Source organism: Porites lutea, chromosome 7, assembly GCF_958299795.1.
Source record: "Porites lutea chromosome 7, jaPorLute2.1, whole genome shotgun sequence".
NCBI lineage: Eukaryota > Metazoa > Cnidaria > Anthozoa > Scleractinia > Poritidae > Porites > Porites lutea.
In genome coordinates, this window is record NC_133207.1 from 10,118,422 (window position 1) to 10,140,712 (window position 22,291).

Sequence of the window (22,291 nt, forward strand, 5' to 3'; positions counted from 1 at the left end):
TTCTAAGCTATTCATTCGGCGTTTTTAGAGATGTAAACATCTGATAAACAGTCGACAGGTTGACCCGGCTAGCTCTAGCTGGCTGCGGAACTGGAAGTTGGCAATTTACGTGATTTACGAAAGACTTACCCTATTTCTTGTCCGGCATGTGAATCATCATTAAGTGAACTCATATCTCAGGGGGCTTTGTCTTTTTGTAACTTTTAACGGCCGATAATTTCGACTGCATGAATTGTTATTTTGTGTACAATGAAAAATATTAAAGACTTAAATGAAAATGTTATGACTGCGTGTTTTTGTGCATCGGGTTGATTATATATATCCTGAAAACCTTTTTTAGAGAGACCCCTGTGATATTTGGCGCAATCAACTTTGAAAATGAATACTACAGCAAAATGCAAATAACATGGACCGCTAAACTTCGCTATCATGTATCAGTGGTAATTTTTGTTCGCTACACAGCAGACACAACACACTGATCTACACAATCAAATTGTACGGCGACGGCATTTCAAGCTTAGCGAATAAATGTGAAGGATGAAACATTCATATGAGAATGGGGCAAAGAAAATGTACGAGTCCCCGTCAGCGACAAAGATCTTTCTGACATTCAAAATGCTATGTCATGAGTCAGAGTCTGATGACTGAAGACATTTCAAGCAGCAAAATTCAGACAAGACGTTCGTGACTCCCGTTCTACCAAAGACCTGTGATTCATTGCTTAATCTTCGCTTTTCGCGCCACAAACGCCGTACTCGATCCAGACCGGGCGCAACCTTCCTGACGTCCGTGACCTCAAATCCGCTGTTTAAGCTCTGTAATTTATAACCTTTTTAGCCTTATTCTTTAAGAGAATACAATAATAAAAAGCACCGCTCTCGCTGTGGCTCCCCTCGTCTCTCATACTAAAGCAGTATCGGTGTGCTAGTATTTTTGTTTTTAATCAGTTATTGAAAAGATAGTCATATTTTGTAGGTACTTTTTGTTGCTTTGGACCTCGCGCTCGTAGCTCAGTTTTACTTACAACTCGAGGGAGCCGTCGAGACAATTTGTTTAGGGTCAAAATGCAAATTTTTCAAGACACCATTGTCTCGCAATTCCCAAAAGAAACTTGAGCACAAAGAAAACCAAACCAAATACAGAAAAATGACCAAAAAACGCGGAGCCATCATGTTAGAAAAAAGTTAAAGAAAAACGATAAAAATTCATGTTTACAGAGATGACCCTAGACTCCATTAAGTTGGTGATATGTGGAAGTGGAAATGGTGCTCATGCCTTTGCCGGCATAGCCTCTTCTTTGAAAGGAACCGACGTAAGAGTATTAACGTTGTCTCGAGAACGAGCGGCGCGTTGGAATGCTGCGTTGCAGAAAAGGAATCTCGAAATTACCCTACACAGGAAAGGAAAGGAGCAAACTCGTATTGTGTCCAAACCCGTATTAGTGACGAACAACCCAAGCAAAGCCATGGAGAATGTTGATTTATTGGTCCTTGTGCAGCGGGCTGCGGACCATCGTGGTTATCTGGAGGTTTTAAAACCTTATATCACACCAGGGACCATTGTAGTTGGATTACCAGGATGCCCGGGTTTTGAGTTTGAAGCACGGCATGTCCTAAGTGACTTACTGGGACTCTGCACGATCATGAACTTTGAGTCTTTACCATGGGCGTGTCGTACGACTGAATTTGGTTTAAAATGTACAGTTCTTGGCACCAAAGAAACCTTACACGGCTGTCTTAAGGTAGAAATTAAAATGCTAAGTTGTTCAACTACGCAATAAACACAATGTAGAGTCTGTAGGCACTTTCAGGACTGAATTCAACACATATATTCCAGAAATTCTTCTATAGATAACATGTTTTGATTCCTGGATGTAGGACCACTAAGAAGATGATAGGTCAATGACTTAAGTAGCATCTTGAAAAGGAAATATTCTGTACAAAAAAAGGTATTCAGTAAAGTTTAAGTGTTTACTAAAACGATCTAAAACGTGCCGTGTGCTTTCTCATTCAGAAAGCGACGTTCCGTATTTTTGATTGAGTAATAACGTGATGGTCTTATAATGGTAATCAAAGTTAGTTTTTTTTTGTTACCAAGAGGCAACATTTTATGAAAGTTGCAGCTCATCTTTTATTTTTCTTTGTAAAGATGGCAGATGTGCCAGTGAACAAGGACCCAGTTGCGACACTTCAGTATCTTCTAGGACCCCTTCCTAAGCTGAAAGTGTCAGGTCATCTACTGAGTGTTCAGCTAATGAGTACAAATGCCTACCTTCACACATCAATAATGTATGGACAGTGGGCGGAGGGGTGGGATGGAAAAGCCTTCGATCAGCCACCTTTGTTCTACAATGGACTTACAGAGGCAGCTGCCGACCTTCTTTCTGGTATGTCTGATGAGGTTGTGAAAACTGCGAAGGTCGTCACAGAGAATTCAGGAGCCGACATGTCCGAGGTAAGTTCAGCTTGTTTTATTGTTAATATTTCTTTTAATCTTTATCCTAACTCGCTCTGGTTTCTTGAAAGTCTTTCATCGATTTTCAGAGATTTTATTAACAATAGTGTTAGTCATTACAGGACATGTGTTGCTAAAAGAAACAGTAATTACCGATCTGTAATTTTAGTTGGTGAGATATTAGGTCCTAATTCGATTGCCGACCCGACCATCACTCAAGAATAAAAAAATTGCTCGCCTTCCTACAGTTTTGGGATTTGGTTTTCTTTAATCATAGTGTCTTATTAAACTGCGTTTTCTTTTTCTTCTTCTTCTTAACTTCTTATTTCGTGTTGCATGTTGCCTTATTTCATTTACGTACCATTATGTGAGGTCTAACGGCAGTAGAATTCACGAATTTATTGTTTTGTATTCATTTATCAAGTAATAGCGTTTTTCCTCTTCTCTTTCTTTCTTTTTATATGTGTATTTGTGCATAAGTATCTTTGCTGACCTGTAATGTATATTCCATTTAATGCTGGTGTCAACTAGCTACCTGGCTCTACTAGCTGTTATGGTTAGTTCAGGAGGCCAGTACTCTAATTTTACTTTCAATATTTTCCTTACCTCAATTTATTATTGAGCAAGACTGAGTACACGTAAAGATTGTAGCTGTTGTTGTTTAACAAAAAAACTGCCAAAAAATGCAAGTTTTGCCCCAATCAAGTGTCAAAAGCCCTTTCTTTCACTGATGGTGGGATTGGGTGGTAGAGGTCCCTCGACTCGAATGGGACCTTCGACTGAATGACTTGTGTTGCTATGTACTCGTTAGCACCCATCTCCTTTGGGTAATCTCCTTTTTGGTAAAGCAGTTAGATAGGGACCCCTTCGCAATGTTTAAAGGAGTCAGGCCTATCGGACCCGTCTGGTAATAAATTTACGAGTGCAAACCACAAAATATGTAGTATAGCGGGGGGCTTCCACTAAGAGCGAAAGTACTTAAATTTTGAAAACATTGTACTGATTCAACTGAAACCAAACAGGTTTAGAAGAGACCGGGCAAGTCTTCGTTTTATTGTAAGAGTGTTGCGCAAAAGTACAGCTATTATCAAATGAAAAGAAACGACCATACCACTTATTAGATCTTATTAGTATGCAGGAAGGCACCGACAAAGCACTACTGAGCTTACGAATGTTAAAGAAGGGAAGGCAAGGGAAAGTCAAAACGGGGCTTATCTTTGATGGTAAGCAAAACACTGACCCCTAACCCATGGACTACCCCCAAGGAATAACCATATGGACTACCTTAAAATGGACTATGCCGCTAAGGTTTAGTGATTAGGTTCATCAGGCTCATTATGCTGGGAAACTGACCTGCACTTGATTCACTCAGTTTTTCAACCCTAATCACTAAACATTGCTGAAGGTAGACTACTCGTCTCCTTTCTCTGTCAGACTCTGTCCTAAGGATCAGAAGGTTTTGAGAAGTATCGGAGGAGGGAGAAAAAAATGGCTCTTTTTTCATGTAAATCCTCTGAAGTGTGCGCATTAAACATTACACACATTTTGCAAATGAATGTTGGCAAATGCCATTTATACATTTGCTTTATGAAGCTTTTAAATAAATTTTATCAAGGTTACGAAAAACAAAGCACGTAACTAATTGTAATTGAAATTCCCATGATCAAGTAGTTTATCCTAAATAGTTATCGACAATCTCTTGGCTAAACATGTATTTCCTTTATGTTGTTATTTTCTTTCTTTATGTTCTTCATTTTCTTGCATAATTGTTTATACGCTATAATCACAGCTAGTAGGTGACATTAATGACCCTTAGAAGTTAACAAATCGATAATAACCAACATCTTCATGGTTGACTTTACGTAGCAACACTATGCAGGATAACTATTTTACTGAATCTCTTCTTGGTGATGCAATAGAATGCCTTGAAGCCTTAGCCGGCCAGGGAGTTTAGCTTGTTTGGGCGACCATTGGATGAGTTTCCGTCCATTTAAGGGCCTGACTGGTCTGAAGTTGTTACACATCGGAGTACCGTTAGGTGTGGTCAATAATCGCATCATCTCCAGCTGAAAATAGCAAAAAAAAAGAGAAGAAAAGGAAAGCTTGAAACGACAATAAGCATCTTTCAGAACAATCACGACGGTTATTTCGAGAAACCATAAATGTCACTGAAGAGTTACTTACATGTTACGTTGTTAGAAACGGTTCAGTTTTTACAGTTTGCGTCGATGTTATGTTACTATACATTCTCCGGCTATTGTTGTATTATTTTGCGGCAAGTTTAAACAAGCAAGAACGTCATTAATTGAAGCATTTGCAGGCATGAATGCAGTATGTAATCCATCTGTGCCTTTATGCCAAAATGCAATTTGAAAGCCGCTCTGGTCAAAAAAGGGTCCATTTCCCCTGGACTCTTCTTCTGCATCAGCCACTGACTTGATCCACTTCATTGAGAATAATATCGTATTATTTTAAAATAGATAGTAAGCATTACCTGAGACTCGGTAACCGAAATCGGAGTTTTCATCAATATCCATTGCACTGACTCATAACAGGGTAGGGTGGTAAGGGAGCCTTTGTACGCATAGTAAGGAGCGTTATTGGAAGCCAACTCTGGAACAAGTTTCGACAAAGCGATGTTGTCTCCAAGGTTATAGTTCATCTCTTTAAGGAAAAAGAAAGGAACAAAAATGGAGTATATTATCCGATTAACTGCTATTTCAGGCACGATTAAGTCAGACACAATATGACAATTATATACAAGAACAATAAAGGATGTTTACCATTTGCAGTCTTAACATTCCTTAACGAAACGGCGATGTATTCCATCCATTTACTGAATCCTCCATCGACCTGAATTAGAGCAAGATAACCAAGTCCGAGAGAGTAGAAGTGTGGCTTACGTTAAGTGAACAGGTATAATTAAGCATAAAAACTCTAACAGTTAATGATTATCATTAATTTATTTTCCAATAATAATTTTGAGTTTCTGATTTCGACTTCTCGGCAACATTAACTGCCTTGTCGACACAATAAAGATCAATATAGGTGGTAATTTTTTTGTTATGTGTTGTTCAAAAATTTTAAATAATGTCACAAGCTGATCGAACGCTAATATTATTTAGATAACCAAGGATAATACACAAAAGTCCATAAGTATGCTTGCGCAGATACAAATTGGGGATCAATTTAGGTTTCTGGGAAATTGCCCACCTACCCCTCCCCTAAGCCAACATTTTGCCCAAAGTGAGAAGTAAGTGATAATGTTGACTTAAGGGAGGGGCAAATTGGTCCTATTCAAGAGTAAGGGAGGAAGGGTGCTACCGGTGTTTGAATCGAATTAGATAACAGAGGGTCGAAATTACAATATTTAGTTTTTTTCATCATTAAATACCTGTGAAACGTATTTTAATCTTTATTAGTGCCCATACCTGCAAAAATACCCCAATGACGGCCAGGCCATCAGGTTTGGAAGAAGCCACCTGGAAACTCTTGTAAACTGAATTGTAAAACACCAGGTGCATCTATAATAGATCAATCCAGATTTAGTCACTGACCCTTTACATTGATTGATTCTGTTGTCGCATGGGGTACATTTCGAGGGCATCAAATGAAGTAGTAAGAGACGTATTTAACAATACTGTAGGGATCGATAAAAAAAAAAAACAGAGAAATGAAATATAGATTAATATTCCAACCTCTGATGCAAAAGTCTTGCCATCAATCGTGTGTTCAGAACCAGCAGAACTGTTACAGCCGAAGTGAAGGTGAAACTGTTTCAATATAAACATGTTCTGTCCCAGGGGACCTCCAGTAACAGTTGCTCCGCCTTGGTTGTTATCAACAACCACTTTGGGGGCGTGTCCATTATTAATCAAATATCCGGTGACAGCGCCATCCATATTATCAAAGTTGACTACTAAGTCATTATGGGTTGTGTTGACTTCAGCCAAACTTGAAACGATATTGATGGGGGACTGCAACTGTCCTGAACATGGTGGCGCTACTTTCCCCCAGTCTCCTGGCCCATAATCTACAATAAAACATAAATAATTGCGGATAAAACTCAACGAAAAGCCGATTCGTGAGGATGCAGTGATGTGGAAAACTGATTTATATCAAAGTATATATCTTGCATGTTTTCCATGAAATAGAGTTCTTTATTAAGTATTTCGAAATACTCCGCAGTTAGAGTAGGCACGGCTCAACATCGTGAGGCCACTGTCGTCTAACGACATGCTCGGAACAATTTATTTTAAGAGCTTGAACTCCAAGTAGAACTCAAAAGAACTGTAAAACCTGCAAGGACAGCTTAGAAAAATAGAAGCGAAGAGATCCTAGATCTTGGTGTAGACTCAGTATCAGGAATATAGAATATAACTTCAAATGAAAAAAAAATGAATACAAAGGGTATTAGAAGCTTAGTTTGCTTATTATCACAAATATTGTTATAAAAGGTGGACAAGTGATTGAAATGAGGTTGGGTAATTTGCTTGTAAATAGGAAAACCTTTAATCATGAAAGAGCTGCTATATAAAATAATACCTGGTCCTTACAGTTAGTCTTAATACCCCCTACAGGTTTGTTGTCGTTTAATTCTTCTACACTGATTCAAATTAAAATGTATCCCGCTATTCACAGTTTTTGAAAATCCGAGTTCAAAACTCGGCAAATGTTTTACCTGACTCTTTATATCCCCAATGCGGAAATCCATCTGAAAAAAAAGGATATCAGTAATACGTTTACCTAGTGAGTGCAGAATTTATCTCCTGCAGCAAAAAAATCACAAACTTTTTTGACAAAGGAATTTAGTGGTACTAACTAGTGCAATATTTGATATTGAGACGTTCCTTCAGTTGTAAGCGAAACACCACGCACTGTCTTCCAATCAGTAAATATTCTTATTCCAATAACTAAATAATTCAAAGGGTATTATACTCAGTAAAGTATGATTGGATTTGGCATCCATAAACCATAAAGATTTTAGATTCATTCAGTGTGAGTTAAGGCAATCTAAAATCAAACAAAGCAAATTTAAAGAGGGATATTCCATATGGCTACGGTCTTGAAAGACCATGCTGTCCATCTAGCAGTTTGTTGTAGGTAGGTATGATTTACCGTTGTGATTTAGGTTGAGAGATCATTTAACAAGGAAGCGTGGGTTCTCTCCGTCTCAGTTTATTGTACTGTCTCATTCCTTTTGATTTTAAAAATGATTCAAACAACTATGTATACATTTATATGTCATGTAGAGGAAATACTGAACTCATTTAAATGCCGTTAGGAATGGAGAACTTACCTTTTCTGGCAATGGCAATGCTGAAAGCTGCGAGAAAAACGAACCCTGCTCTGGAGTCCATGTTGTCTTCACAACCAAATCTGTACTCTAATTAAAAGAAAGATTTTATCAGATAAGATTAAGGAGCTGGAGGTTAATAGTTTTTCTAACCAATCAGTAAGTAGGCTCACTAGAAAAACAAATTGAATTGATATTTTATCAAGTCTTTACTTTACTGTGGCGTTTTTTTCTCACATTCTTTAAAAGTTAATTTGTTTCTTACATAAAGATTAAGTTATTTCATCTAAGTCTGTAAGCTTCTGTAGTATTTGAATTTGACAACAACTCTTCAATGTGTACGTTTCCACTTAAATGCAGTTTAAAATGGAGAACCTACCTTTAATGGCATAGAAAAGCCTTGAAAGCAGCGAGAAAACGCGAATCCTTTTCTGGAGTCCATCTTAATCGCGTTTACAATACGCAACCTGCCCTTTAATTAATTAAGAGAAAGATTTAACAGATAAAGTTAACGAGCTTCGATATTTCATCAAGCCTTTATTTCACGACGGCTTTCGTGTTTTTTTTGTTGTTGTTGTTTTTTGTATTTTGTTTTTTTTTTGTCACATTGTTTTAAAGTAAAATTGTTTCTTACATAAATAAGTTATTGTATGGAAGACTGTATAGTATAAATTAGACAAGCTTGCTCTTCAATATGAGTCCGATTCTTGACATAGTTCATGGTTGTGTGGAAATTTATAAGTCTTCCCAAAAAGCTTTTGTTCTATGCTATTTCATAGCAATTTTTGATTTGCAATTCAATTGTATTTCATAATAACGTTATATTGGCGCTTCAACCTCCGATGCAGGGGCATAGCAAGGATTTTTCCTCAGGTAAGCACAAGTTTCCGCATCCCAACCCAAATCTTTTTTAAATACCTTGTACGCTGTAAGCCTAAGCGTATTTACTGTTTATGAAATGAAATAAGTTGTATTTTGACACTCTTTTGTATTTTGTGACAGTCTAGCTAATGACGCTGTAGTGACTTATTATTTATTTATATTTTATAAAAGTGCTCTTATCCAATAGCTTTGCAAATGTCGATGAGTGTCCAATATAAATCCGGTTAAGGACGAGTTTCCCGTCCCAAATTTATCCGTCCATTTTTCCGTCTTAACCGCCGGACGGGAAAATAATACGGGGACGGGAAATTCGTCTTACACGGAAAACCGTCTTAAATTCAGATTAGACGCGAAAATCAAGACGACTTTTTTGTACTTGACCTGAAGGAAAAGACCTGAACTAGAAAGCCAGCAGCTGTTTCTGAGTAAAAAAAAATGTAGCCTAAGACTCAGAAGGTCACGAGAAGCAGATGAAGAGAAACAACCAAGTTTACTAAGACGTAAGGAGAAGCAAGTGCATACGCTCACAGGCGAATTTAATAGGGGTCGGTCAAGTGGACCGCAGTCACCCCTTTTTGTGTTAAATTTTGTATTATTTTAAAGAATTTTCAGTAAAATAGACATACATATCTAGATAGCTTTGTTCAAGTGACCCGGCCGCCCCTTTCTGGATTCACCCCTGTAACGTTGATGCTTGATCTTCGAAGCACTGACATCTTGAATAGAATGCTCTTGGCTGTATCAGCTGGAAAAGTAGCCGTTGAATAAGCACGCGAATAAAGAACGGTTTCGACAGACTGGGGAAGAATTGGAAGATGTTTTGGGAGATGACAGCTTTTTACAATTTACATCGGTCGCGACTTGAAGACGATTTGAATTCATATCGCATGGTATTCTCTCTGACGGAATTCCGTCTGTGACGAGTTTGCCGTCTTCTAATATGAATTCGGCCAGTAACGTAGCCGCCGCAAATATATCTTTCAATTAACAATTAACTAATTTTGAAGCAGTATTGCCTCAACTGTGAAAAGAACATAGTTGAACGTAAAAAGTAAAGATAAAAAACAGTCCATACACTCTTAATCACCAGACAAAATTTTAGAGGCATTAAATGATATCGTTGACGATATAAAACCCTTCTTAATATCCAGAAAAATAAGACAATATTTGGAGTTTGTGGATCCTGAATTCTAAGACTGATTTTATTTAGAGGAGACATCAATTATCATTTCTCAGCTGTGTGGTATGGGAGAAAAAAGCTTAATACCATTTATGAACGCTCGCTATTAATCTTGATTCTATGTCTATGTCAGGTTGTCAAGTACTTCAAGCTATATTAGGGCCATTTAGACGAGGAAAAATAAGACGCGTCTTACATAAGACGCGTCTTACATAAGACGCGTCTTAAATAAGACGCGAACTTTTCGTATAAACGGCACATTTCGTCTAAAATAAGACGCGGCTTAGCTAAGACGCGTCTTATTAGATAAGACATGCTCGTATAAATGGTACAGTTCGCGTCGTATTTAAGACGCGTCTTATTTTTCCTCGTATAAATGGCCCTATTGTTTCGACAAAAATTTCTTCTCATTTCTCTTTTGCCGTAGATCCCCATACCCCGCCCCGCCTCATCTTCTCTGTCAATGACAAGTGCTGCTCAAATATCATGAGCTGATGAAGATACGTTATATCTTCCGACAGGTTGTTAACATTTATTATTGGTACATGCGATGCTATCCAGAAGATATCTCAGATAAGACTAATCTCTATACTGCAATACAAACCAATGCCGCGTACCAAGGGCTCAAACATCCTGTCAAGAAGTCAGACGACGGCAAATATCTACCAGATTTCACGTACCGTTACATGACGGAGGATATCCCATACGGCTTGGTTGTCATCCGGGGTATTGCCGAAATTGTGGCGGTGGAGACGCCCAATATTGATAAGGTGTTGCTGTGGTCTCAGGAGAAAATGGGCAAAGAGTATCTGGTGAACTCAAAGATACAAGGCAAAGATGTCGAGAAGTCCCGAGCGCCACAGAGATATGGATTCAGAACCCTTGAATCCATCTTGTAGGGTTTGACAAACCTGTAATTGTGTCAGTAGATATATAAAGTTTATTAGTCTTATTTTTTTATAAAATCGTGTAAGGTGTGGATTGCATTTGACCATTTTGACCTAATGTATACTTTTTACACCTAATCGGTCGAGTAATAGTCTGCTACACAGCTGTTTTCAGTGTCGTCGCGCATCGCTACTTCTCACAAACGGCTGCTGAGAAGTTTCGTGCTGTTAGCCAATTAGAATTCAGCTCCCATTTTCTGGAAGGCGTTCGCGCCACGTTTGCGGCATGGTGATTCCTCCAATCACAGCTTTGCATTTATCGGTGCCCATATATGACTCAGAACAATCAAAATCGTCGCGTGAAAACAAGCAATCAACTAGAGTGGTGGTGTCGTAGTCGAGCCCTATTCAAAATTTATGAGATAAGCAGCAGCAGCAGCAGCAATCAAGTCGAGCAAATGTGATGCACAGCATAGATGTGCTCATAAAGTTGCCGGGTATAGCTTCGCGACATCGCTCATGGATAATTTACAAGATTGGTCTTGTTTGCATCAGTACCTTTGAGAGTTTAGTCTTCACATGTACAGCAACACAATGAATGAGTACATCCGGCACATGAAATTCATCATACATATGCACGTTACAAAGAACCAACCTATCGATATCCTGGTAAGAGTCCTGTAGGCCTATCAAACAGACACTAAAGAAGGCTGTGTGGGAACGAACGTTGCGTGACGACACCACGGCTGCGTAGCAAACAAGTCAATTAACTAAGGGGTGAAACATGCACATTTAAATGATCCGTGCCGTGTGTAAAGCTTGAGAAGGAAGCCGATATGTAGGTCTTGCAAGGGTGTAGCGTCAAAGTCTGACACGGCCGAAACCCATAGTATTTTAGGTCGTATCTGAGTTAGGGGTCAGACGGTTTAATCATATGAAGGTAATGTAAAATTCAACGATCCATAATTAAGGGCTGGATTTCGTGTAATACGTTCAATAGGAGTGTTCCAGGTTAACCCGTTTCCCTAGTACCAAAAATAAATAAATAGATCAATAAATAATCCAGAGAGCGGAATGTAAAACCAAATGAGGTGGCTCGCAGTGGTTTGTCACATTGCCTAGCACTTTTTTTTACTGTATCAATAATGCATTGCTTTCTCATTCGATGTTGTAATAATGGTTCTGAACAAATAGAAGTGAAGAAGCTGTGATGACTAGTGTGGCCTCATAGGTTCCCATGCCAACAGCATATGAGACCTCATCACGGTTTTGGAAGCCATCTTCACGGGTAGGCAACCGAGTTAGAAATTACAGACGAATAATTTCCGTAAAATTGCTGTTCGGAAAAATTATGAATTGTACTGAAACTAAAGCTTCACTCCTAATTATAAGCTAGGATTCCACTGAAAGAAAAATTGAGAGCGTCGCCTGCGCTTGAACCACTTTTTAAAATTTTCTATTCACTTGTCTGTAATAATGTTTTTCCTGCATGGCGACCAAAAATTTCCCGAGAAAAATTGCAGACAAATATATGGAAAATCTAAAGCAAGCGATTGGAGAAAATTAAACACAAGTACGGCCCAAAATTTGTTAGTATAATCCTTAGCTGTGTAGCTTTAGTTTACAATTTCTACCTTATTCGGAACAGCCGTTTTACGAAAATTATTCGACATTAGATTCTCATGCATATGACTGTACAAACACTGTTATTTCTCACGCAATTATCTACGCGACAAGATGCCTTCCAATACCGTGTTAAGGTCCGATTATTTACATCTGTATGTTTTTATTATCGGAAAGTAAATAAAAAAAAAAAACTCAACAAGATAGGTTTATAGCCACCATAAAGTTTCTAATATTTTGTCATTGTTTAACGGAATAAAAACTCGGACTGGAGACATGCAGTTTACCTATACCACCAGATGAATCTCTGGAATATTGTTATTCTCTTAGTAATTTATGTTTCTCCTTAGCGTGTGGAATCTTCTGACTTGGTACTTCCATGCCCAACCTCGTCCCCAGGGCGCTTTTCCTTGGCTTCCAAGGAAACGACAAAAATATGAACGGCAAACTGATCCTTACGGAAAGGCGATAAAGAAGTAAACAAAAGAATAAAACAAAATATATATATATTTAAACAAATTGCCCAATATTTCGGTTTGAAAGCAAACCTTCTTCAAGGGCTAAAAGAAAAATGCAAATAAAACTTAAAGTGAACTATATCAAGGAAAAGAGCCCTGGGGACGAGGTTGTTCCATTCCTTGAAAACAATATCAAATGATATGTCGATGACGCGCAGCCGGATCTTCTGTCGGCCTGAATCAGTGAAAATCTTGAATTCTAAATGCAAAAAAACAAACAAACAAACAAACAAAACAAACACACAAACGAAAACAAAACAAAACAGGAAAAAAAACAGTTATTAAATGATCCTTACTGCAAGAAGATTAAGAGAATAAGAATAAAATACGAGCACATCAAAATTGTTACACATAATTTGCTCTTGCATATGGAAAATCAAGAATCAAAAATGCGATCGAAAAGACTAACCATCTGTCAGATTCGTATCGTGGATTACCGCGCGTACGTGTGTTTAGCGATACAATGACGTCACGAGTTTGAATTGCGTGACGGGTTACAGTATTCTGTATTCTCTTGCCGCCTGCCGAACGCAACAAAGTTCTCGATTTAGAGGGGTTTTCCGACGGTGAGTGAAGGACCACGCTTACTAAGTTTCCGGAGAGAAGATAGGGCTTAAGTTTCCTTTATTTAAAAAGATGGAGTCTCCTTTAGATATACATATAAATAATATATTTTCCATGTCGAGGGCGCCGGCAGCGAGCGCCAATTTGGTTCACACAAACACAAACTCTACAAAACGACTGTCTTCGACACAGCAACCAGTTTTATAACCTTTCATGTACTGAACATTACCTTGTTACTTGCTTGCATGTCCTTGAATAACAGGGCCTATTTTTTCAGCTGTTCTATTATTTTTATCAAAATAATGGTGACCAGAACTAGGAGCATTCCCAGAAGAAACAAGCTGTACTTTTAGACTGTATTGTCAAATTGTATTTTCAAACTACTGTGAGTTCAAACTGTTTTGGCTGGAAACTAAATCAGCCAATCTATTAAATACTGATGGTACAGCGATTACAATGCATACGTCTAAAAAGGCCAATCTCTTAATCATCAGAGAAAAGCGAACGACTGGTATTTAACGTTACCTTTATGAACGTCTGGGTACGGTTGTTATGTTACGGTCCGTTACGAATGAATCATGTTTGAATAACCGGCTAACATCGTATGGTTCACATCGAATAATCCGAGGGTAAGGTAGATTCGATGATACAATTCAAACACATCCTTGCTCTCTCTACTTATTTACTTACCAAGTTTATCTCAGCGATACATCAATGTACAAAATTATATTTACATGATAAAATGTGAATACATAATTACTTTTTTACTGTCACGCCAACGAAAAGCTTTTGATAATTGTAAAACACAAAACCGAGAAACCGGGATATGAATTAGAAGTCTTACCAGCATCAGGTCCCGATAAAAAAAAAGTTCAAAATGTATGTATATATTTTCCTTCTTTTATGACAGTTTGACGCTGTTGAATGTCGCCGGACGCAAAGTTACGAAACTTTTACCACACCTCGGTGCTCAAACTCCAAGAGAGAGCTGGTGCAACTCTGTTTTGATGACAATGATCAAACCAATTGTACAATGTGACGATATTAGTAAACTATTTATTGTCTGAAAATCCAGCATGTGCTGGAAGCCTTTAAACAGATCGTTTTAATAACCATCCCATGCAACATGGCAATATGTAACATTGGCCTATGTAAGGCAAAATCAAGACAATATTAAAGAGCCTCGCCTTTGAAGGCTAAAGAATATTTACGAGTAATATGATAGCGGAACGTGATTGTACATGTAGTCTCTACAGTGACTGGATGTACAAATTACAGACAGGGCTGTCTTGCCACCGCCAGTATAAGTCTGGCACTATCCATGTTATATTAACTGATAGACATTCAAAAGAATAAATTACACAGCTGATTGGAGATCTGGATCAAACTGTAATTGAAAAGTGCAAAGCAACATGTTCCATTGAATTAAACAAAGATAGATCCACATCAAGGCGAAGGAAAGAAGGTGTAAAGAAGAAAGGAGGAGCCTGTGGGAAACTTCCCACAGAATGGAAGATTTATTTAGATGTGCTGTCAACTACTGAGCTGTTTATTTGCTAAGGCTGAACCGTATAAAGTAATATCAGAAACTCATAAGGGGTTGAAACGTATAACTCTCATATGTTTGCTTTGTTCGATGCTCGTGATTATTCATTTTCAAAAGTACCATATTTGGAACGAGAAGAAGAGATAACTGACCAATCAAACTTCGTAAACAACGTGACGTAATTTTACTTCAGGTTCCCGCGCCCGCTTAAAAAAAATGGCCGACAAACCCCAGACAAACGGGGGAAAAACTCCCGAGAGCCGAGAAAGCTTTCAAAGGTTGAAGCCAGGAATCTTACCAAAACACTGAGCAGGATATTATTGCCTTACCACCCGGGCCAAACATAACATTATGAAACCCATTGACGTCCTCGCAACTTCTTGAAGTTGTCACTTCAAAAAACGATGCCTTGTTGACCCTCTGCACGGTAAACTTATACTGCAAATAGGCTTTTAAAATTCGTATATTAAAAGTCTAGAATAAACAGTAAAAAATCTTTTCGAATAAAATTCATTAGCTGCGTATCGAAAAGTGTCCAAAACCTGAACCTGACATCTTCGCAAAAAGTGATGCGTGTAATGAATATGAGAAGCATTTAAGCTTTTACAGCTTGGGTATTGTAGTCACGGTCGCGTTTTGAGCTCATTTTATGTATGAACAAACTCAAAACAATAGACAGAGAAGCCGTTTCTTGAAAATTTTTATTCAGAATCCAAAAAGTCAATCCCTTAAAGCAATTCGGAAAACACTATCTGGATCGTGGATCCGTTCACGCAAGTGAAATCGGCTAAGAACATGGCAAAATCACAAAATCCATCTCAAATCGGGGCACATTTTATAATTTTTTTTAGCGCCGATGAGAAAAATTTATAAAACGTCTATGAAACATTTAAAAATACATAAGTTCCCTTTCAAAAACGTAATTGTCTTGGCCATAGAGTGCAAAATGTTCCTGAAAATTCAGCAAAAACTTCACTACCTTGGTTGCATTTCAAAACGGACCATGCGCTCCGTCGAGAAGAAAACAAGGTTGAATTCCTCGAAGGACGATTTCTTGATGAAAAGCTTCCCTTCCTCCGCAAAAAGACAGCTGAGCATTCTTTTGAACCCTCTCTTTCAATTTTTTGTCTTTTAAGGGTGTATTTTTAACCCTGAAATGCAGAACTCTTGCCTTAAAACATCTGCATGGTGATCGCGCGGCAGCCATTTGTTTAAAATGGATATCTGTCACTAAGGTTTCCAAATATAATAAAAGTGAATATTCACGAGCATTGAACGCGAGTTACACGTTTCAACCCCTTATGAGTTTCTGATAATATTCAGCTTTTGAAATCAAGGCAGCATTTAAATAATGGTTATCTAAAACGTGCCTGTGGAATTAACTTTTCTAAATGTTCTCTCATTTTTTTTACAAGACATGATGAGTTCAGCAGACATTATCAAGCTGTTGATTTGTGGGAGTGGAAATGGGGCACATGCCTTTGCTGGAATTGCATCGTCTATGAAGGGAACAGAGGTTAGGGTGCTCAGCTTGTATCAAGATGAGGCAGAGCGTTGGAGTAATGCAATACAGAAAAAGGATCTCGAGGTTACTCTGAATCGTGCAGGAAAAGATCCAACTACAATTGTGTCTAAACCAGCTCTGGTTACCAAAAATCCAGAAGATGCCATGAAAGATGTTGATATCGTCGTGTTCGTGCTGCCAGCATTTGCCCATCAAGTTTTCTTTGATGCCATTCAACCTTATATAAAGCCTGGTACTATTATTGTCGGCATGCCAGGTGGACCAGGATTTGAGTTCCAAGCTCGTTCTTTGCTTCGTGACACAGGGCGGCAATGTACGATTATGGATTTTGAGACGTTACCTTGGGCCTGCCGTATCACTGAGTATGGAGTGAAATGTGAAGTTTTTGGGACCAAAGAATCCCTCTTAGGAGCCATGAAGGTATCTTTTTAATTTATAGCTCTTAGTAATTGATTAACAGATACAAGATCTGCTCTTGTAATTAGACTTTGAATCTAGGAAAAGGTCTCTTTTCGTGATTATTTCTTTGTTTATATAACAGACTGTAAGTTAAAACCTGCCTTTTACCTAAACCTAAAAAATGTTCCATGTATCCACCTCTGTTTCATGACAATCAATTTGCATTCTGTTTTCGAGTGCACAGTATCAATATTTGCCCCATTGTCCCCTTCTGATGCTGTTCCGCTTCTCTTCGAAGAAAAGTGAGTGTATTTTTGGCACTGAAGCTTACCATCTAAAGTATCTGCCTTTCACTGCAAGGCCGATTTGATGGCTGAACGTTTGAAGGTGTGCTCTCAGCATGCACCGCAGTACGTGTATAAAATCGATCCCTAAACTATGGATGCATGCATTTAAAAAATGTACGTTTTGCAAAACCCTTAGCGTCCTCAGTTGCTGAAATAGTACTTATTATTAGCCGCTGCGATGGCACTGGCGTTAGTATTGGCATGGATACGTGTTAGTTCCTAACTCCCTCAATTTGAGTGAATGTACTTTTATAACGTGAGCCTTTTTTTAGATAGTGAAAAATATGTCGCTAGAGATTTCAGCTTTCAATTATAGCGAAACAAAACAAAAAGTTATCTTAAAAAACACAAATCTCTTTTTCCCTGAAGTTTCGTGGAGCAACCGGTCATTTTTCCTCGCTGCCTGGAATTTGTTTGTGGTGGTTGTCGAACGTTTATTCCGTTGGAATGAATCCACACTTGCTGTTAAAGCCAGATGATGTAAACGAGAAAAATAGTTGGTGATCGAAAACCCGTCTCAATGAAAAGCCGGAGTGAGAATTTTATCCATCATAAAGTCAGTGCCAGCTCTTTTTGTTCCCAGAAGCACCTAACATCATTATATAAAGGCATGCGCGCGTAATATACAGTATGTTTACCACATCACGTAACTGAAGCTTGATACTTTCTTACCTGTTTGTTTCATTCTAAAGAAAGGAGATGTTCCACCAAGGAAGGACCCAGTAACTACGCTGCAGCATCTCCTGGGACCCCTTCCTCAGCTGAAAGTGTCAGGTCATCTATTGGGTCTACAGCTTATGAGTGGTGGTAACGCCTACTTGCATTTACCAATATTATATGGACAGTGGGAAGGATGGGACGGGAAACCTCTTGATCAGCCACCTTTGTTCTACATTGGAATAACCGAGTCAACTGCCGACCTTATCTCCAGTATGTGTGATGAAGTTTTAGAAACTGCCAAGTTAATCACAGAGAAATCGGGAGCCGATATGTCGGAGGTAGGTTCAGCTAAAAAGTTCAATTACTCTATTATCCCGATTCAAGATTCACTCATTAGTATTCTTTCGTGATTCTTTGATGGGTGAAACTAACAGCATTCGTTAATAGGAGTGACGTGTGTGTGAAACCAACGAAAAATGCCAAATTCATCGTGCTAGAGTTGTTGTACATCCCTTGTATTTGTATGTTTAACATTTTGTCCAGAACCAAAAGCTATCAGTTTCAAATTAAACTGCCTGTCATTTTTCCCTGTATGGGAGGGGAGGCGAGGGGAGGGGACATCCCTTATGCCTTAAGTGCCAATCGATGGCCTTTCAGTTCTGTTGAAATATAATCAGGAATTGCATCTGATTCTGCAGATGCATTTGTATCCGACAGGTTCATCACATTTATGATTGGTTCATGAGAGCCTATCCTGAAGACATTGCAGACAAGACCAACCTTTACACCGCAATAAAATCCAATGCAGCTTACCAAGGGCTCAAACACCCAGTCAAGAAAACAGAGGACGGTAAATATCTACCAGATTTTACATACCGTTACATGACCGAAGATGTCCCATATGGCCTGGTGGTACTCAAAGGAATTGCAGAAATTGTGGGTGTCGAGACGCCGGATATTGATAAAGTGTTGTTATGGTGTCAAACAAAAATGGGCAAAGAATATATGGTGAACTCAAAGATACAAGGCAAAGACGTAGCTTCATCTCGGGCGCCACAGAGATACGGATTCACCACTCTTGAATCCATCTTGTAGAGTGTAATAAATTCTGCTTTTAGCTCCTAGGAAGACGTGATATGACCGGCGTATGTTGACTAGCGGTTCGAACAGTTTGATGTTGTTGTTGTTGTTGTTGTTGTTGTTGCTGTTTTTGTTTAGCAGAAGGGCTCCCAAAGGAGATGAAAATAAATTATTAAGTTGAATATTTGCTCTTTCAAAGTAGATACCTGACTCATGGTTAAATTAGACGCATTTTTGTATTACGTGACCTCAGGTGATCGGGTCGCGAGCTAACGAAAAGCGCGCGTGTCCCTTGCTCCGTGAAAAATTGTCTTATACAGTGATTTCTCAAAAGTGGAAGAAATAGTCCAGTTTCGAATTCACCGAGGTCACTGGATAGAAGCACTGAAGTCTCATTTACACGGGGTTAGCCTTGACCAAAGGTAAATATATTCACAAAGTCCAGTCAGAAGAAGACCTGTGTACAACTGCGTCTCACGATAAATATTCATTCACTAATAGTTTCTTTAAATGATGCCATGTCAAACCTCGTCTTGGTTCTGGCCAGTAACCCACGCTTAATGTTCAGTTTCAGTTTTAGCGAAGAAAACAATCTCGTACTTAAAGTCTTTTGGGTTTTTGGTCAGCGGGGCGACACCTTATTTATGACTTTGGAAAAAAAGGAAAACCGTCGGCGACGCAGGGTGACAATGCGCAGGAAGCCAGGAAAAGAAAGAGGGAGTCTTTTTTTCCCCTTAAAAACATAGTTAGAGCTATATTTATAATTAAGATTTTACATCACGAGGGGGTAGATTCTTATCTGCTGCGCATCAAAATCAAAATCTGGAAACCATCCAAACTCCTGCAGCCGGGTAAAATTAACGCACAGTTCCTTATACCTTCGGCCTGAAGTACTTAGCTAACTTAGCAGCTTTGTTTTCTTGAGTCAATTGCGTAACATTCTGCCTTGGTTTTTTGACAACGGATAAACATTTTACTTGCTTTGAGTGGTGCAGTCTCCTGTTTGACGCAGTTAGTGGTAAGAAAACTCAGTAAGGGATCGTAAGCGGTCCCCTGTTAGTAAAAAAGTAATATGAGGGTGTGTCAGGGGTAAACGATATTACGGTCAAACCTGTAGGAACTGATCACCATTGGGGCTGGCTTAATGGGTTTTGCATAGAAAACAAAAAAGACTAAAAATATTGTTCAATCGAAGGACAAAACAGTTAGATTGAATTGTTAATTTTAGGAAGCAAAACTATAGAAACTCGAAGCAACAGTTACAACCCAACAGTCAATATCTAGTTATAGTGATTTACATTTTACAGGCTTTCAATACATGGATAAGCCTTAAGTTAAAGTTACAACCCAACAGTCAATATCTAGTTGACAGTATAAAAGTTAAATCGGTTTAAAAGTCGTTATTTATTTGTGCTCTTTTCTACTTCCAGTTTTTGCGGTGCACAAAGCCGATCACCACTTACTCATTTTGAAAAAAACAAAAGTTGTGATCCTAAAACTCCACATCTTGCTTTATTTGCCCGTTTCTTCGACGATCAAAACTCATATTTTCTTAACATAAATTGCCGTCTCATTTTATTCTATTCTTATTATGCTTCTTCTTGAAATAAGTGGGGAGCATGATGATTTACTGATATTGTTTTCTTTTCCCAGTTTAGAAGAGTTGTAAAGGCGGTTGAGTCATCGGTCGGAGTTCATGTATGCTGCTTGCCTAGTCCCTGTACGGCGTCTTTTCAGGCCCTCTCGGTCAATGCAATTCGGTGACGTATCCGAGACGAACGGCCGGGAGACGCCTAGACAATCTCGGAGTGCGCATGCGTGAGCATTTTTGAAAAGTTCACACGGTCAACTGAAATAATCTATTTAACAATTAGATTCCATGTTGCCGTGCGTCTGTTCAGTAATAGATCACAGATGACGTCAAAATGTCGTAAAAACAAAGAAGTGGCACACGAGCCGCAGGGAGTGTGTCACTGTTGTTTTTACCACATTTTGACGTCCTCTGTGATCTATTACTGAACAGACCTACGGCAACATGGAATCTATTTGTTTTATACAATGATCAGAAAAGAAAAAGACCGATACACATACCTGCCTCGAACCGCTTGACCTTTTGAGGATTTGTGCTAGTTTAGGCATTTTTTAAGTCCCTAACCCAACTTTTCATCTTAGCTTCTTCTTTATCTTACTTGTGTACCGTTTCTTCGAAAAGTTTTTCACCGTCTTTTCTTGCTCAAAGAAGAATAATAGCGAAAACATTTTGCAAAACAGCGAGTCTCTCGTAGCGAAGACACACGATGGCAACTGTTGTGAAGATTTCTTGTAGTTTAGGCATTGTCAAGTAGTCAATAGCTTTTTTGGTCTCCGTTTCTCCATTTTTCTTCTTTGTAAATAGCTCCTGCTAAACTTTTTCCGAAGCTTTCACTTGCCTCAATCCGAAATAATCTCACAAACATTTTCAAAACCGCGTGCCATGTTGAACAAAACAAAGAAAACAAGTTTCCCGTGACGTCATCCATGTATCTGTACTCTAATAGATCATAGGCAACGACCAATCACAGCGCGCGTAGCATTCACACCATTGTATAAATATATATATATGTACAACTTAAAATGTGTAGATTTAATAGCACTAAAAAGGAATTTAGAACCAGTAAAGCATTTCAAAAGAATGACATCATCATCATCATTATTAATATTAATTGATGTTATATAATATTACTAGTTATTACCATTACATTATTATTATTAATATTATTATTATTATTTTATTGATATACATTTCTTTATTAAACTATGCAAGCGTCATATAGTGACTGCTGAATCTAAGTCTGTTTTATTATGGAAACAGGACTGAAAAGACATTTCGGCCGACGCAACCATGGACATTTCGAGGGGCCGGAAATCAGAAAAATCCGGACAGCGATGTGGGCGTGGGTTTGGGATAGCAGAAATAAGGGTCCAGTTGCCGGTAGGAATTCAGACATCAGAAATGAAACTCCTGGGCCGCTGGTAAGAAATGAATCCGGAGATCGCAATTTAGATTTCGAACCAGAGATGAAGGTCTATTTTCGGGGACGCAGAAACTCGACCCCCGATGGCTAAATCACTTCCGACCCCGTGAATTGAATTTCGATCCCGGTATCAAGTCTGTTTACGGGTCCGTTATTGGTAAGTAAAGAAACCGACCCCGCTTACTCATTTCCGGCCCCGTGAATTGTATTTCCAAGGTCGGAAATTCCCCAGAATAATTTTGAACGGTTTTTTAAACCATAGAGTAAAAAAAAAATGACCCCGCTTACTCATTTCCGACCCGTGAATTGTATTTCC

The 22,291-nt window shown here is 38.6% G+C and overlaps 3 protein-coding genes across 3 annotated transcripts; 2 read left to right on the forward strand and 1 right to left on the reverse strand.

Annotated features, from left to right (window-relative positions):
* Positions 1 to 1,219: 1,219 nt before the first annotated feature.
* Positions 1,220 to 11,353, forward strand: LOC140943743 (tauropine dehydrogenase-like). The gene is made up of 3 exons (XM_073392853.1): positions 1,220 to 1,741; positions 2,149 to 2,454; positions 10,334 to 11,353. The coding sequence occupies exons 1-3, from the start codon at positions 1,220 to 1,222 to the stop codon at positions 10,709 to 10,711; spliced, it is 1,206 nt and encodes a 401-aa protein (XP_073248954.1). The 3' UTR covers positions 10,712 to 11,353.
* Positions 3,561 to 7,847, reverse strand: LOC140943845 (carbonic anhydrase-like). Its single transcript, XM_073392959.1, has 7 exons — positions 7,754 to 7,847; positions 7,136 to 7,168; positions 6,153 to 6,487; positions 5,886 to 5,978; positions 5,238 to 5,307; positions 4,949 to 5,118; positions 3,561 to 4,520 (listed from the first exon to the last, which is right to left on the reverse strand). The coding sequence occupies exons 1-7, from the start codon at positions 7,812 to 7,814 to the stop codon at positions 4,344 to 4,346; spliced, it is 939 nt and encodes a 312-aa protein (XP_073249060.1). The 5' UTR covers positions 7,815 to 7,847; the 3' UTR covers positions 3,561 to 4,343.
* Positions 11,354 to 13,349: 1,996 nt separating the features above from the next.
* Positions 13,350 to 19,029, forward strand: LOC140944097 (tauropine dehydrogenase-like). The gene is made up of 4 exons (XM_073393220.1): positions 13,350 to 13,406; positions 16,366 to 16,895; positions 17,914 to 18,219; positions 18,599 to 19,029. Exons 2-4 carry the CDS (start codon positions 16,368 to 16,370, stop codon positions 18,974 to 18,976), a joined length of 1,212 nt encoding a protein of 403 aa, XP_073249321.1. The 5' UTR covers positions 13,350 to 13,406; positions 16,366 to 16,367; the 3' UTR covers positions 18,977 to 19,029.
* The last annotated feature ends 3,262 nt before the right edge of the window (positions 19,030 to 22,291 follow it).